Below are 13,695 nucleotides of genomic sequence, written 5' to 3' on the forward strand. Positions count from 1 at the left end.
ACAGCATCTTACCCCTTCGGCCTTGCGGTATATAAACTGATTATTATCATTATTATTTTTGAAGTATTTAGGCAGCTAATTCATAAAAAATTTATTATGCACTATTTTGATCATTTTAGGGCTCCTTGTATCAAGCCGTGCTAGCAGGGTTAACGCACGTGACTTTTCATCACGCGCTAACCCCCGTGCTGGCCTAAAAACTACCGCATGCTCAAGAGGAGGCGGTAGCGGCTAGCGCGGCCGGCGGTTTAATGCGCGCTGTTACGCACGTTAAACCGCTATCACAGCTCTTAGTGTCTCTAATTATTGGCTTTTAACTTTTTTAGTTCTATTCAATTTCTTTTATTGTTTGTTTGTTTTCTTTCTAACTACTGTAAACTGCATAGAACTTTACGGCCTTGCGGTATATAAACTGATTATTATTCTATGAAACCACGCTAGCGATTTCTAGTGCGGGGAGCCATGCTGAATGGTCCGCACTGCTCCCGACATTCATAGGAACTCAATGAGCGTCGGGAGCAGCGCGGGCCCTTCAGCACGGCTCTCTCTACTAAAAGCCGCTAGCGTGGTTTCTTAGAAGAAGGGGTTAGTATATTATTTTGAGTTATTGCTTCAAAAAGTGTTCTTTCAAACTGTATTATGTCACCTGTAATCCTAATTAAAGAAAGATTGAAATAACACATCTGCATCCCTTTGCGCTTGTCTCGGAGTAAAGTTGGGGTAAGCTTTTAAACCAGCAAATACACCCTAGGCACATCTTCATTATGGTTGTAGATCATTGCTTTAAAAATGATTAAATATACAGTGGTGCCTCACACAACGAACTTAATTCGTTCCAGGAGCAAGTTTGTTATGCGAAAAGTTCGTTATGTGAAACGCGTTTTCCCATAACAATACATGTTAAAAAAAATAATTCGTTCTGCAGCATAAAATATGCTAAGATGACATAAAAAAAGATAAATTTGTCAAAATGGTGAAAATGGTGGTCTTGCTGAGGCCAAACTCTTTGACGAGGTCACACTGTTTTACCCCACATTCACTCCTTCTAATTATTTCCCGTTTCATTTCAACAGAAATCACCTTCCTGCTTTTTTTAGAAGCCATGATATATAAAAAATATTGAGTTTATCTTAAAAGGACGACTGTATACAGTGAGAGAGGGCAGTTAAGCGCAGTGACTAACGACTGCCTGCAGTGCCTGCGCGGAAGGATGCAATACATAGGCAGCTCGGGCGACTTCGTTGTGTGAAACGAAGTTCGTTGTGTGAAGTTCGTTGTGTGAAACGAAGTTCGTTGTGTGAAACGAAGTTCGTTGTGTGAAACGAAGTTCGTTGTGTGAAGTTCGTTGTGTGAAACGAAGTTCGTTGTGTGAATCAAGACATGAAGTTCGTTGTGTGCAGCGTTCGTTGTGCGAGGCGTTCGTTATGCGAGGCACCACTGTAACATAAAACTGACAGGTATCCACTTGAATGTAAGATTACAATATTTCTCTTGCTGTTACCGTCATTCGTCTAGATACAGCAGACTGCCATCTACAGTTTGTGGAAACGAAGAGAGAAATATCACTTGCTACAACTATGGCAACTGCACCGAAAACAGAAATGAATTAAAATGCAATTGCCGACCAGGATTTACCGGAGAACGGTGAGATACAGTACTTCAGATTATTAACCTTTTTCTTTATTTTTTTTAAATTTTGCTTTTGTGAATAATTTTGCTAAGGCTGAATCGCTGCTCAGCCGATTTGCATAATTACTGAGCTCATTAATGATAATATTTTTTTGCAAACAATTTCATAATGGCGTAAGAGTACGTATTAAGGGCTAGATTCGATATATGGTGCCTAGAAAAACCCCTGAGCTCTTTTGCTCGCACCATTTATGGAATAGCGTTTCAGGCTGGAAATCGTGACTAACTTTAGGCAGGCGACACAGAAAACAGTGGAGATAACCAACGGTGCTAAAGCTCCTTAATTCATATACAAGATCTGACGCGACACGACTGTGTTTCAGCCAAACTGGCCGGCATCAGGAGTCTATTACTTGAAAGTACAATATAGTAGCGGCTCCTTATCGAACCACTGTGTAACATGGTTTCTATTCCTGGGAAGTAAGTGTAATTTCCTAATCTCTCATTCCTAAAAAGTACAGAAAAAGTCTGTTATTTCCACAAAACTTTGCTTTTGTGACCAGGAATGTAAAATTTTGCAATTCACCTATTTAAAACATGAATACGATACATTTTTAAGAGCATAAGAATAGCCTTTCTGGGTCAGACCAATGGTCTGACACTGGAGGACCTTACTGGACTAGCACAAAACTGATTTATTTTTAGATCTGTAATTCATTAAGTTGCTAAGATTCGAGCATGAGTCAATGGCACCTAAGAAGAAGTGAGACCAGAGACATAATCAGTATTCCAAATTTGGGGACGCCTAGGAGTAGGCTGTGAGGATCAATCCATTCTTCCTCTCCCTCATGTTTGCTAAATGTACCTTAGCGGGGATGCTGAAGCCCCACCATTCAATTCCTGAGCCCTGCCACTCCCCTCCTTCTAATGCTGGCGCTTGAATGTGGACTTTAGGTGCAAACAGTGCCAGGAGGAGGGTAGTGGCTCAGGAACTGGCTGGTAGGGCTTCAGCACCCCCACCAGCCATTTATAGGGGTGCTGCAGTTCCGGATGGTGCCTGAGCCCAAATTGGAAGGGGATGGAGGCATAGTTATGCCACTGGATGAAAACAGAGCAGACTGACAGTAAATGTATTGATTCCTCTTCTGTATGGTGACCAGGCTTTGAAGAAGGGGAAGCATTTTCTAAGGAGGCAAATATCACTGGCTGTTTCCTTGGCTTAGGGGGAATTGTATGATGTCTGTCAAAGTGAGTAGATCACAGATGGCCTTGGAGCTTGTTCTTTACATTTTTGCTTATAATAAGTGGTAACTGTAAAACTGTATCACACTTTAACAAACAGGTATCTAAATGTATTCAAACGAGCACTAAAAACCCTTCATGGAATGATTCATAGCATTTCTCACTTAAGCAATATAGATCTTATTCCAACTCATGCAATGTAGAATGATGGGGTACTCCAGTCATGGTGCAATGTGCCTGGAGAATGAAGACTCTCTTTCAGACATCAAAAGATGTCCTAATTTTGTGACATATATACTTGTCTCATTAATGACATTATTATGCTTAGTGTTTCCTGCTTTTCAGGTGTGAATTTGATGTTGATGAGTGTCAGTCTAACCCCTGCCTGAACGGAGGCCTCTGTCAGAACCTACTCAACGGATTCCAGTGCATCTGTGATGTCAGCTTTGCTGGCGATCGCTGTGAGTTAAACGTAAGCGATCTCTCCTTTTATGTCGCCTTGTTACTGTGGCAGAACCTTTTTCAACTTCTTTCCTATCTCATTTTGAGAATGGATGATGAACCAGCTGTTGAATGGAGGGAACAGGAAGATTACTAGCTAAGCCATTCCCCTGTGCAATTGTTGCAAAGTTGATCAAGAGATAACTTGAAGTGAATAGGTTTATTTACCAGGTTCTGCTATGCTATTTCTAAGCTGCATGGGAGTCTGCCTTCCATTTTTTGCTGTTTGGGGTGGTGCAGCGTTCTCTCATCTTCAGTCCTGCAGGGCAAGTAGGTTCTGTGGATTATCCAGGGAACCTGCTTGCCCCATATAATTGCAACTGCAAGATTGTAGACATCACTCCAGATGGTAGGAATGCGTGCAGCAAACTTTCTTGCAACACAGAGGCAACTTGAATGTTCTGTACATTTCTGCTATTTCCCCAGAATTCTTAGTGGGAAAACACTGAATAGATGTGAAAACTGTGGATGAATAAAGTCACTGAGAAGTAATGTAAAAAGAAAAGTAATAGGCTGGAATAATAATAATAATAACTTTATCTTTTCTATACCGCCATAATCTTGCGACTTCTAGGCGGTTCACAGGGAAGATGTCACTGAGCGGTCAGTGATTACAGAGTACAAATTAGTAAGAAATATAATATTAATATGTTACAATATAATCTTAACTGCTCACTTTGTGTTTGCATTCTCCTGCTTTATATATAAAACAAGCTATTATAAATAGCATTTTTCATGATACAAAATGTTTTTATTTATGATTAAAAGTAAAAAATACAGTACATTTGTTAAGGGAACCTATAAAGAAGGGAATGAACAGGAGAAATGAGTTTAAAAAGTTATTGAGAACTAAGGTAGTAGAGAATTTTAAAACTTGGCTAAGTAATTTTCTATGGCAAGATGGAAAGGCCTTGGAGAATTTTCAGGACTCTATATCTAAAAATGTCTCTGTATTGCTCAAAGGAGTCTTGTTTGGAGATATGAAACTCCTATATCTAAACAGTTTATGTATTGGCTATCTCAAATACCCACAAAGAGAAAATTGGGTATATAACTCCAATCAACACTTAATATTAAGATACAGTAGGGGTGGAGATTGAAGAGAAAACCTGAAGTATTTCTTGCATGAAGGATGGATTAGTCTGTGTGCATATTCATCTTTGAGATCCAGGGTAAACATCCGGTCCCATCTGTCGGATAAAGAAAGACTTGATGGAATGTGGTCTTTCTGAATTTCTCCTTGAAGGAGTAACAGTTGAGGTCTCTTAGGCTGGAAAGGCATAAATCTGCTCTTTTACAATGAGAAAGTATCTCAAGTAGAGCCCTCAGATCCTTTCCTGAGGTAAGACAAGTTCTGACATTGGCTTGATGTCTTGAAGGACATTTTGATTCTGACAGAGGGAGATCCGGGGGATGGCTTGTGAATTCAAAGTGATAACCATCCTGAATTACGGACAGGAACTACACATCCATGGTGACTTTCATCCAAGCTGATTGAAAAAATACTGTACTCTGCCTCCCACAAGTAAGGCAGAATGTCTTGAATGTCTTGAAGACACTGGATGTGAGAGCCACAGTCAAAAAAGAAAGCTTGTACTTAGGTCAAGCCCTTTCCATTTCTCTAAATTTAGATGCTGCAGCTCATATGAGATTGTTTTTGGGTAGAAAAATCTCTTTTGGTAATACACTTAGGCGCCTATTACAGAATTAAAGTTCTTTCAAAGTTCTTTCAAAGTGCTGGTCAAATGTTCACATAACCAAATGTAAATGTTGCTTTCAAACAGTTCTTAAATGCCGATATGGAACATTGTGCCAACAAAACTACAAAAACTTATCAGTGTCTCTTACGCAGGCTGTGTGTCACAAGCTTATCTCTGGCTCTATGCAAGCTTCTTTTGCTGCCCCATCCAACGTTAGTCAAATAGCGTTTCGCCAAAAGGCTGCTTCCGGGATTGGGAGGGTTTGAAAAACGGCACCTGTAATGCTCAATGCCCATGCCACAAAGAGTGGCAGTGGATTCTCCCATGTTTATGTCAATAGCATACCATAGGCTTCCCTCCAAGAATTTGTCTAAACTTTTCTTAAACTCAGCTATGCTAACGGCTGTTACCACATCCTCTGGCATCTACTTGTGTGCCGGAATCAGTCCTACTTGTCAACAGAAAATAGATATTTGCACACACAAATGAAGTAAGGTGAGTTTTGCCCAAGGAACGTTCACTCCTTTATTCACTATTAAATTTGTTCTTATACAGGAAATGACAGCTTGCACAGAATTGTGTTTTTTCTGTGTTGATCTAAAGATTATTGCTGTATTACTGGATGAGCTAAAATTTTCTCATGTTCCTTAATGGCCTTGCTTGTTTACAATGGGCGAATTGTGACCAGACTGCATTCTCACCTGATGGACAATGGGCATTGTTATATGCGTCATTTCTGAAGATATGAAAATGGAAAAGGTAATACCACTTCTGTCATTTTATACTGCTGTATGTATTATCTGATTTCTTATATTGGACTTTACAGAGGGTAAATTTACGTAGCATTTTTATATGCCTAGCATATTTTAGGCATGGAAATACATATTCGGAAATTGTTCATATGATAAATAGGTGCCCCAAAAAGATAGCATATCACGCCTTTGGAATAGAGGAGTGGCCTAGTGGTTACAGCAGTGGCTGAAAACCAGGGAAGCCAGCATTCAAATTCCTCCGCTGCTCCTTGTGATCTTGGGCAAGTCACTTAACCCTCCATTACCTCATTCATAAAATCAGGGGTACTTTTAGTAAGGTGTACTAACAATTAGCATATGCTAAATTTTAAGAAGCCCATAGGAATAAAATGGGCTTCTAATCATTTATCACACTAAGAAGACGTTTCTCTAAAATCACCGTGCATTTAAAGATGGCTCTAAACCAGTGGTTCCCAACCCTGTCCTGGAGGACCACCAGGCCAATCGGGTTTTCAGGCTAGCCCTAATGAATATGCATGGAGCAGATTTGCATGCCTGTCACCTCTATTATATGTAAATCTCTCTCATGCATATTCATTAGGGCTAGCCTGAAAACCCGATTGGCCTAGTGGTCCTCCAGGACAGGGTTGAGAACCACTGCTCTAAACCATCGTTAAATGCATGGATTTTACCGCCCGATTACTAAAACGGCTCATTGTGGTTTTTTCCATACTTTCTAGCAGCCTTCGATTGTACTATGCAAATGTAGTACAATGAGGTCATTAATATTAACAGGTGATTCTTAAAAAGGAACACCCATCCATTTATGGCGAATTGGTGCCGATATTTAGTGCCAGGGTCTGAGCTGTCGTAGGCTTATTTTCCTGTCAGGCACTAACAGGAAAATAAAGCAGCTCAGACCAGCCACCTCGAATGGCCCAGATTCCTCCTAAATGGAGCCCCCCAAAAGCCTGGTGGTCTAGTGTCCCACCACCACCACCATTGCCACCCCCCCACCCCCCACTGATGCCCCCCTCCACCCCATGCAGAAGATTGGCAGGAGGAATGCCCATTACCTCCTGCCTCAGTCATTTTTTAATGGGCACAGCACACACACGAGCTGCACCTATAACCCCTCCCCCGAAAGCAGGCTTCCCCCCTCGACAGTCTCCCATAGTCTCTCATCACACAAGCCTGGTGGTCTAGTGGGCTATCCCCCCCCCTTCGTACCTTTTTTAGAAGACTGGTAGGAGGGGTGTTCACTCCCTTCTGCCGGCAGACCCACCTCTTCAAAACAGTGGGCCCTCCTCTTCCTGGTGCATTCTGGGATGCAGCAGGGATTGGCCTAAGGCCCTGATTGGCCCTGGCGCCTAAGACTCCCAATGGCCCACTATAGCACCTGGCTTGTGTGGTGGGGGCTGTCGGGGGGGGGGGGCTTGCTGCTGGGGGGGGGGTGTCTTAGGGGGGATGGCCCACTAGACCACCAGGCTTGTGTGATGGGGTCTGTTGGGGGGGAAACTTGCTATGGGGGGCCCTTTACCATCATTTGTGCACACACATAACATGCACATAATAATTTGCATGCTATTATGCTGAGAATCGCAAGTAAAACAAAAATTGCTCTCATCATGGTATTTTTTTACCGTGGTGTTGGAACTTGGAGAATCTAGCCCTAAGGCTCATATTCTACAAATGGCACCTTAACTTAGGCACCTGTAGGTGCCTTACCGGCTCTTAAGTCCAAAATGCCATTTAAAAGCGGTCTTAAGAGACATTACAGGGTGCCTCCGGACGCATCTACCAGCGCCTAATGTCACTGTAGGCTAGAAGTGGCATTAGATGCCCGTAGACACCTCCGGAGGCGCGATTCACTTCAAAGGTAGGCACCGGAAAACCTGGCCTACCTATGCCGGAGGCGCGGTTCTCTAAACAGCGCTGTCACATGATTGACATTTGATCAGCGGCCACTTTTAAGGTGGCTGATAATGGGACCGTTTAGAGAATCTGGGCTTAATTGTTAGTGCATGCTAAATCCATGAGCACGCTTTAGTAGAAGGAGCCCCTAGATTGTAAACCCTGCAGGGACAGGAAAAAATATCTACTATCCCTGACCTACTACTGAAAAGGCATGAACTAACTTTAAACCTAACTAGATAGACTTCATCTCTGCCATCAATACATCATACTCTGTCTCTAGCAGTATTCTAATTCAAACTAAAAGCCCACTTTTCTAAAACTGCTTTTCAATTCTTAACTCCCACTTGCTGTCAGATATCTTTACCTATTGTATGATTCCTTCTGCCAGAAACTCCCCATCCCAAAGATGTCCTGTCTGTCTGTCCATATTAGATTGTAAGCTCTTCTGAGCTGGGACCATCTATTGAATGTTAAATGTTTAGCAGTAGTAACTATATACTTTTCTGCGATATGGTCTGGGTAGAGCTGGGGCTTAGTTGAGATGTGCTTGTGTACTTTGTAAATACACGCGTAGAGTGCATGCAAACATATACACCCAGTGGCATAGTAAGGGAGGGCAGGGGGGTGGTACGCCCCGGGCGCACCCATCCTCCTCTCTAGCCCCACATCCTTTCCCTTCTCTTCCTTTGTATCTCTTTAAATTTTCCTGGCGAGAGCTGCCCGCATTGGTGTCTGCTCTCTCTGACGTCACTTCCGGGTCCCTTACCTAGGAAGTGATATCAGAGGCAAAGCCGACATGATGCAGGCAGCAAGTTTGTGGTGCTGCTCGCGCTGGGAAAATGAAAGAGGTACAGGGGAAGGAAAGGGGGTGGCAGGGTAGGCAGAGAAAAGAGTGGGGGAGGGGTGCTATTGCTTTGGGTGCCACTTACCCTCGCTGCGCCACTGTGTACACCTGCCCAAGAACAGGTATAATTTGTACAACAGTATTTGTGTGATGTTGAGGACAGGACAGTCTATCCTCTGAGCAAGAGACATCAAGCAGTGGATATTGGGAACAGCCAAAGAAATCAAAACTCACAATACATACACGTAAAATGGTGCCGATTGACTTCAGGAGCTACTCTGGTCTGAAAGTAATGGTTCATAGTCATTCGCGCGAGTGACTTCAGCGCGCTGACATTGCAGCGCAGACAATTCGGCACAAGACCTCACGCGCCGCCTAAAAAGTTACTTTTAAAGAGCTCTGACATGGGGTGTGAGTGGGGAATCTCCCCCCAGCCTACTTCATACTCTTCGCGCTGCCGTTGGGGGGGGGGGTTGAAACCCTCCATTATAGAGTAAACTTAACTTTTTCCCAATTTTTTTAGGGAAAAGTTAAGTTTTCTTTATAATGTGGGGGGTTGCACCCCCCACCCCCAATGGCAGCGCGAAGAGTATGAAGTAAAGTGGGGGGGTCCCCCCACACCCGTCGGAGCTCTTTAAAAGTAACTTTTTCGTTGGCGTGCTGGGGTCTAGCGCCGAATTGTCTGCACTGCAATGTTGGCACGCTGAAGTCTCATGCGCTTTTGTCCCGTCACCGACAGTAATGCATCTGTAAGTGAACAACACCAAGAGCTGGTCTTTAGTTTGTTATGGAAATAATGGTCCATTTTGCTGCTTGGTTTATCTCAAATGATTAACTTCCTGTGGGGTCAATATTCAAAAGATTTACCTAGATAGAAGTGAACTACCTAACATTTCAAAGGAAGTTAAAGACCTACCTTTTCGACTCCATATACCCTAAAGACAATTAACTTTCGGACCCAACCAGGTAACCCTATCTCATCGGTACCTATACTATGCAGCCTACTAGCTCAAGGCTACGAACTACCTCTGCACTCCTCAAATAACTGATCTATTCCTATCTCCTTATGAATGATATCATCTCCTATTTTGTTTTCATTGTATATGTCACATAATAGTATTATCTGTGTAAAAGTGGAGTGCTTGGCAGTGCAGGCCTGGATGATTCATCAAAAGAAACGTGATGCTGAAAATCAGGCTGCATTTGTACTGGGAAACTGTGCATTTCCCATGCATCCAGTACTGAGCAGAGCCTGAAACAACCCGGAGTCTCCAATTTGCTATACTATTTGCCAAAGACAAGACTTCTTGAACCCCCGGCTTGCAGTAGATCAGGGGTGCTTTCATTGTATGCTAATAGATCTCATGCATATTCATTGGGGGAAATCCTGAAAACACGACTGGATTGCGGCCCTCGAGGAGGGACTTTGACACCACTGCAGAAGATGCATGCTATGCGTTACTCAAAGGGGAAAACAGTTCTATCCAAAAGACATTTTCAAAGGTATGAATTTTAAAAAAAAAAATGATCTGCTTAATTTTGTAATGCTGCTGGCCCAACGCTTTCTGCTGTTCACTGAAGTTTTTTAGATTTAGGTCAAATAATTATATGTTGACATTAGTAACTATTACAAACCACTGTTAAAGCCACAGATTGCAAGAAGCTGTTGGAAGCACTCTAGATGCCTAACAGTAAAATGATTATTTATATACATTATATAATTCTCTATATTTACAGTACCTGTTTCATACATGAAGTAATAGCTTGAACTGCATACATAATAAATGAGAAATAGTACATTAGTCTATTGCAGGGGTGGGCAATGAGGGCCAGAATCCAGTCAGATTTTTAGGATTTCCCCAATGAATATGCATATTAATTAACCCACTTATCAGACTTTTTAATAGCTCTACTTAATACATAAACAAAATACCCAAATAAGAACTATGTTTCACACTTCTTATGCTTATAAATAATTAATCATTTATTATGATAATATAGCACCATCAAAACATATAACTTTGTTTCATACTAAACATACATACAATTATTCTCCCAAACAGTGAAGCCCCCACAATCTATCCAACATATACGGCCTCTTTTACAAAGCCGCGCAGCAACAGCCCCGAAGCCCTTTAAATCTCTATGGGCTTCGGGGCCGTTAGCGCAGCACAGCCACTAGCGTGGCTTTGTAAAAGAGGCCGATAGAAAAAGTTGTGGTTTTTTTTTGTTTTTTAAAAAAAATTCTTTATTCATTTTCAAAATTACATTAAATGTTAAATATATTCATTCAGATTAACATTAACTACATCACTTACAAACAATCATTGATATATTACATAAAAACATATCCCTTCCCTTTTCCCACCCCACCCACCCTTATATTACATTATCATATAAAACATGTAATAATAAAATTCCCCCCTCCCTACCCCTTAAATCGATAAGTATAAGGGAAACAATTTCAAATTAATCTTTACAATACTTTGTTAATGGTTTCCACACATCCTGAAACTTCTTAAAATATCCCCGTTGTAATGCAATAAACCTTTCCATTTTATAGATATGGCATAAAGAATTCCACCAGAAGTTGTAATTTAATCTCCTCCAATCCTTCCAATTATATGTAATTTGCTGAATGGCAACACCAGTCATTATAAGTAGTAATTTATTATTATTCGCAGAAATATGACTTTTTGCTCTCATTTCCATACCAAATATCACAGTATCATAGGATAATGCCACTGGGTTATCTAATAAATTATTAATTTGGTCCCAAATTGATTTCCAAAAATTCATAATAAATGGGCAATGAAACAATAAATGATCTAAAGTTCCTGCTTCCAGATGACAATGCCAACATCTATTAGACAAAGAACTATCTAATTTTTGTAACCTAACAGGGGTTCATAACGCTCTATGTAACAGAAAAAACCAAGTTAACATTCATGAAAAGTTCGTCTTTCCAATAAAACATTGTATTCAGTGCCTCATCTTCTTATCTGTATCAGTTTTCAATTATCTTCTGCACGCCATTGTCTACTGGATTTGCCTCCACTTTCATTCAATCAAACTTGATCTTTGAGAACATTTTAGCTCAACACAGTTCTGTGTTTCACCCTAAGGCGTCATCAAGAGCTTAAGACTGAAACCGGCTCCACTTCATCACAGTTTCTACAATATACAATTCCAAACTTACCTTCACCCATAAATTTTACAATATACACTCAATAAAATTAAATCTTTAATAAACCTTCAACCCCAATCATATAACATCATACCTGACATTTCATCATATATTGTTTGCTGGCCTCAACCAGGACTAAGAACTCCAAATCAAGATCTTGCTCCAGCACAAACGCTGGAGAAATTCAACTGCTTGCTATTACCTCACTTCCTGTTATATCCCCTACACACCTGTCCTTGATTAAAGCAAATACCATTCAACTTCTTTATTCAACCCAAAGGGTTCTACCGTACCCCAGGTGTGGATTAATTTTTGCTCTTTCCTTAACAGAATCTCAGATACATTCCCACCTCTGGTCAATTGAACAGTGATTAAAACCACAAATCTGAAATCTTTCACCGCATTCTCTAACTGAACTCAGTGAGCCACCAGTGGTAGATCAATTTTCTGTAGTCTCGTGAGATCAATGGGAGGCAGTGCATGCAAATAGATCTCATGCATATTCATTGGGAAAATCCTAAAAACCCCACTGGATTCCGGCCCTCGTTGCCCACCCCTGGTCTATGGTCTTCCTTATGCATTCCATGGTACTCATGCTTTTGCTAGCGATGGCTTCTGTCTCTTCTTCCATTCTTTTCCTTATTTATTTAAAACTTTTTTTTATACCAATTTACATCAATTAAAACATACATAAGATAAAAGCAAACCATATCATAAAATCTACATAATAAAACAATTTCTTCTCTTCAATTGTCAACTAATAAATCGCAAGAGTACAATAGGAAACACGGTTAAGCAGATTCTTTTCTTCAAAAGCCAACTATTAAGCATATAAAGCCAATTCTGATTCCTTATTTTGTATTCATATCTATATTATATGTGTGTGTGTCTCTCTCTTGCCTTTTACACATTGAAATAAATCTTCTGCTTTTGTACTGTCTACGTCTCATCATTTTCCAGTTTCTTCATTAGCATTCTCCTTTCCGTAAAATGTAACATGATATAGAAATATTTTGCATAATGGCATAGAATTTTTGTTGGTGCTGTGTGACTCATCTTTTAAAAGGCAGCTTTAAGATCGCGATCATCCCATCCTTCAATAAGTGCCTTTCATTTTGGATCCATTCTGGATACCGAGGACTTTGTACTGTGACAAGCTAAGCACTCTCTCTCTGGATAGGCCAGTTTTAAAGCTACGATGAACATACTTATGTGGGATGTCAATTTGGGAAGTGTAAAGACACTTTTTGATTTCAAATTAATTGCCCCCCTCTTTTACAGCATATATTTCTCTGTCTTTGTGTATAGATAGACAGATAGATACATTAGATAGATATACATACACATATAGAGTTGTGCTAAACTTTTTGGTTAACATATGGTTAAAATGTCATACTTTGTAGAGAACAATCATGAATCAGGTAGACAGAGGGACAGATTGTTTTCTTATTCACTAACCCCTTCAGGTTAACACCCCTTGTTATCTTCCATGTTAACTCCAGAAGAAAGCTGCCTGGAGCCATCCCCTTGCAAACTGACATTTCTGTAATGATATGTACAAAACTAACTCACTGGGGACTTTATCCTGAAAGAACTGCACCGGAAATCTTATCATGGACATGAATGGCACACGTTATAGGCCTAAGAAATCAAGCCCAGCTGTCATTTTATCAGGTGAACTGTAAAGGACAGGGGGTACAGATCGGCAGTGAGAGCTGAGAACTTCTGCTTCTTTCGGACCTACGTGGGGGGAGTGGGGGACACTACCACCACTGTAGGATTCGGACCCACATATGTGTGTGTGAGGGGGGAGTGTTGATGATGATGATGATGGAACTGGGGGAGCTGGAAGCTGGTGCGAAAGCCTGGAAGGGAGAGAGAATACTGGACCCGTGGGGGTGGGGGTGATTTGACTGGCTGAGG

The 13,695-nt window shown here is 41.1% G+C and overlaps 1 protein-coding gene across 1 annotated transcript in view; it reads left to right on the forward strand.

Moving 5' to 3' along the window:
• CRB1 (crumbs cell polarity complex component 1) overlaps window positions 1-13,695 on the forward strand; it is a 142,152-nt gene that overhangs the window by 91,645 nt on the left and 36,812 nt on the right. Inside the window, exons 10-11 of the mRNA XM_033916808.1 lie at window positions 1,516-1,644; window positions 3,217-3,343. Coding sequence (XP_033772699.1) covers window positions 1,516-1,644; window positions 3,217-3,343 — 256 coding nt within the window. The remainder of the gene's footprint in view (window positions 1-1,515; window positions 1,645-3,216; window positions 3,344-13,695) is intronic.

The sequence above is a fragment of the Geotrypetes seraphini genome, chromosome 12 (genome assembly GCF_902459505.1).
Source record: "Geotrypetes seraphini chromosome 12, aGeoSer1.1, whole genome shotgun sequence".
Lineage (NCBI taxonomy): Eukaryota > Metazoa > Chordata > Amphibia > Gymnophiona > Dermophiidae > Geotrypetes > Geotrypetes seraphini.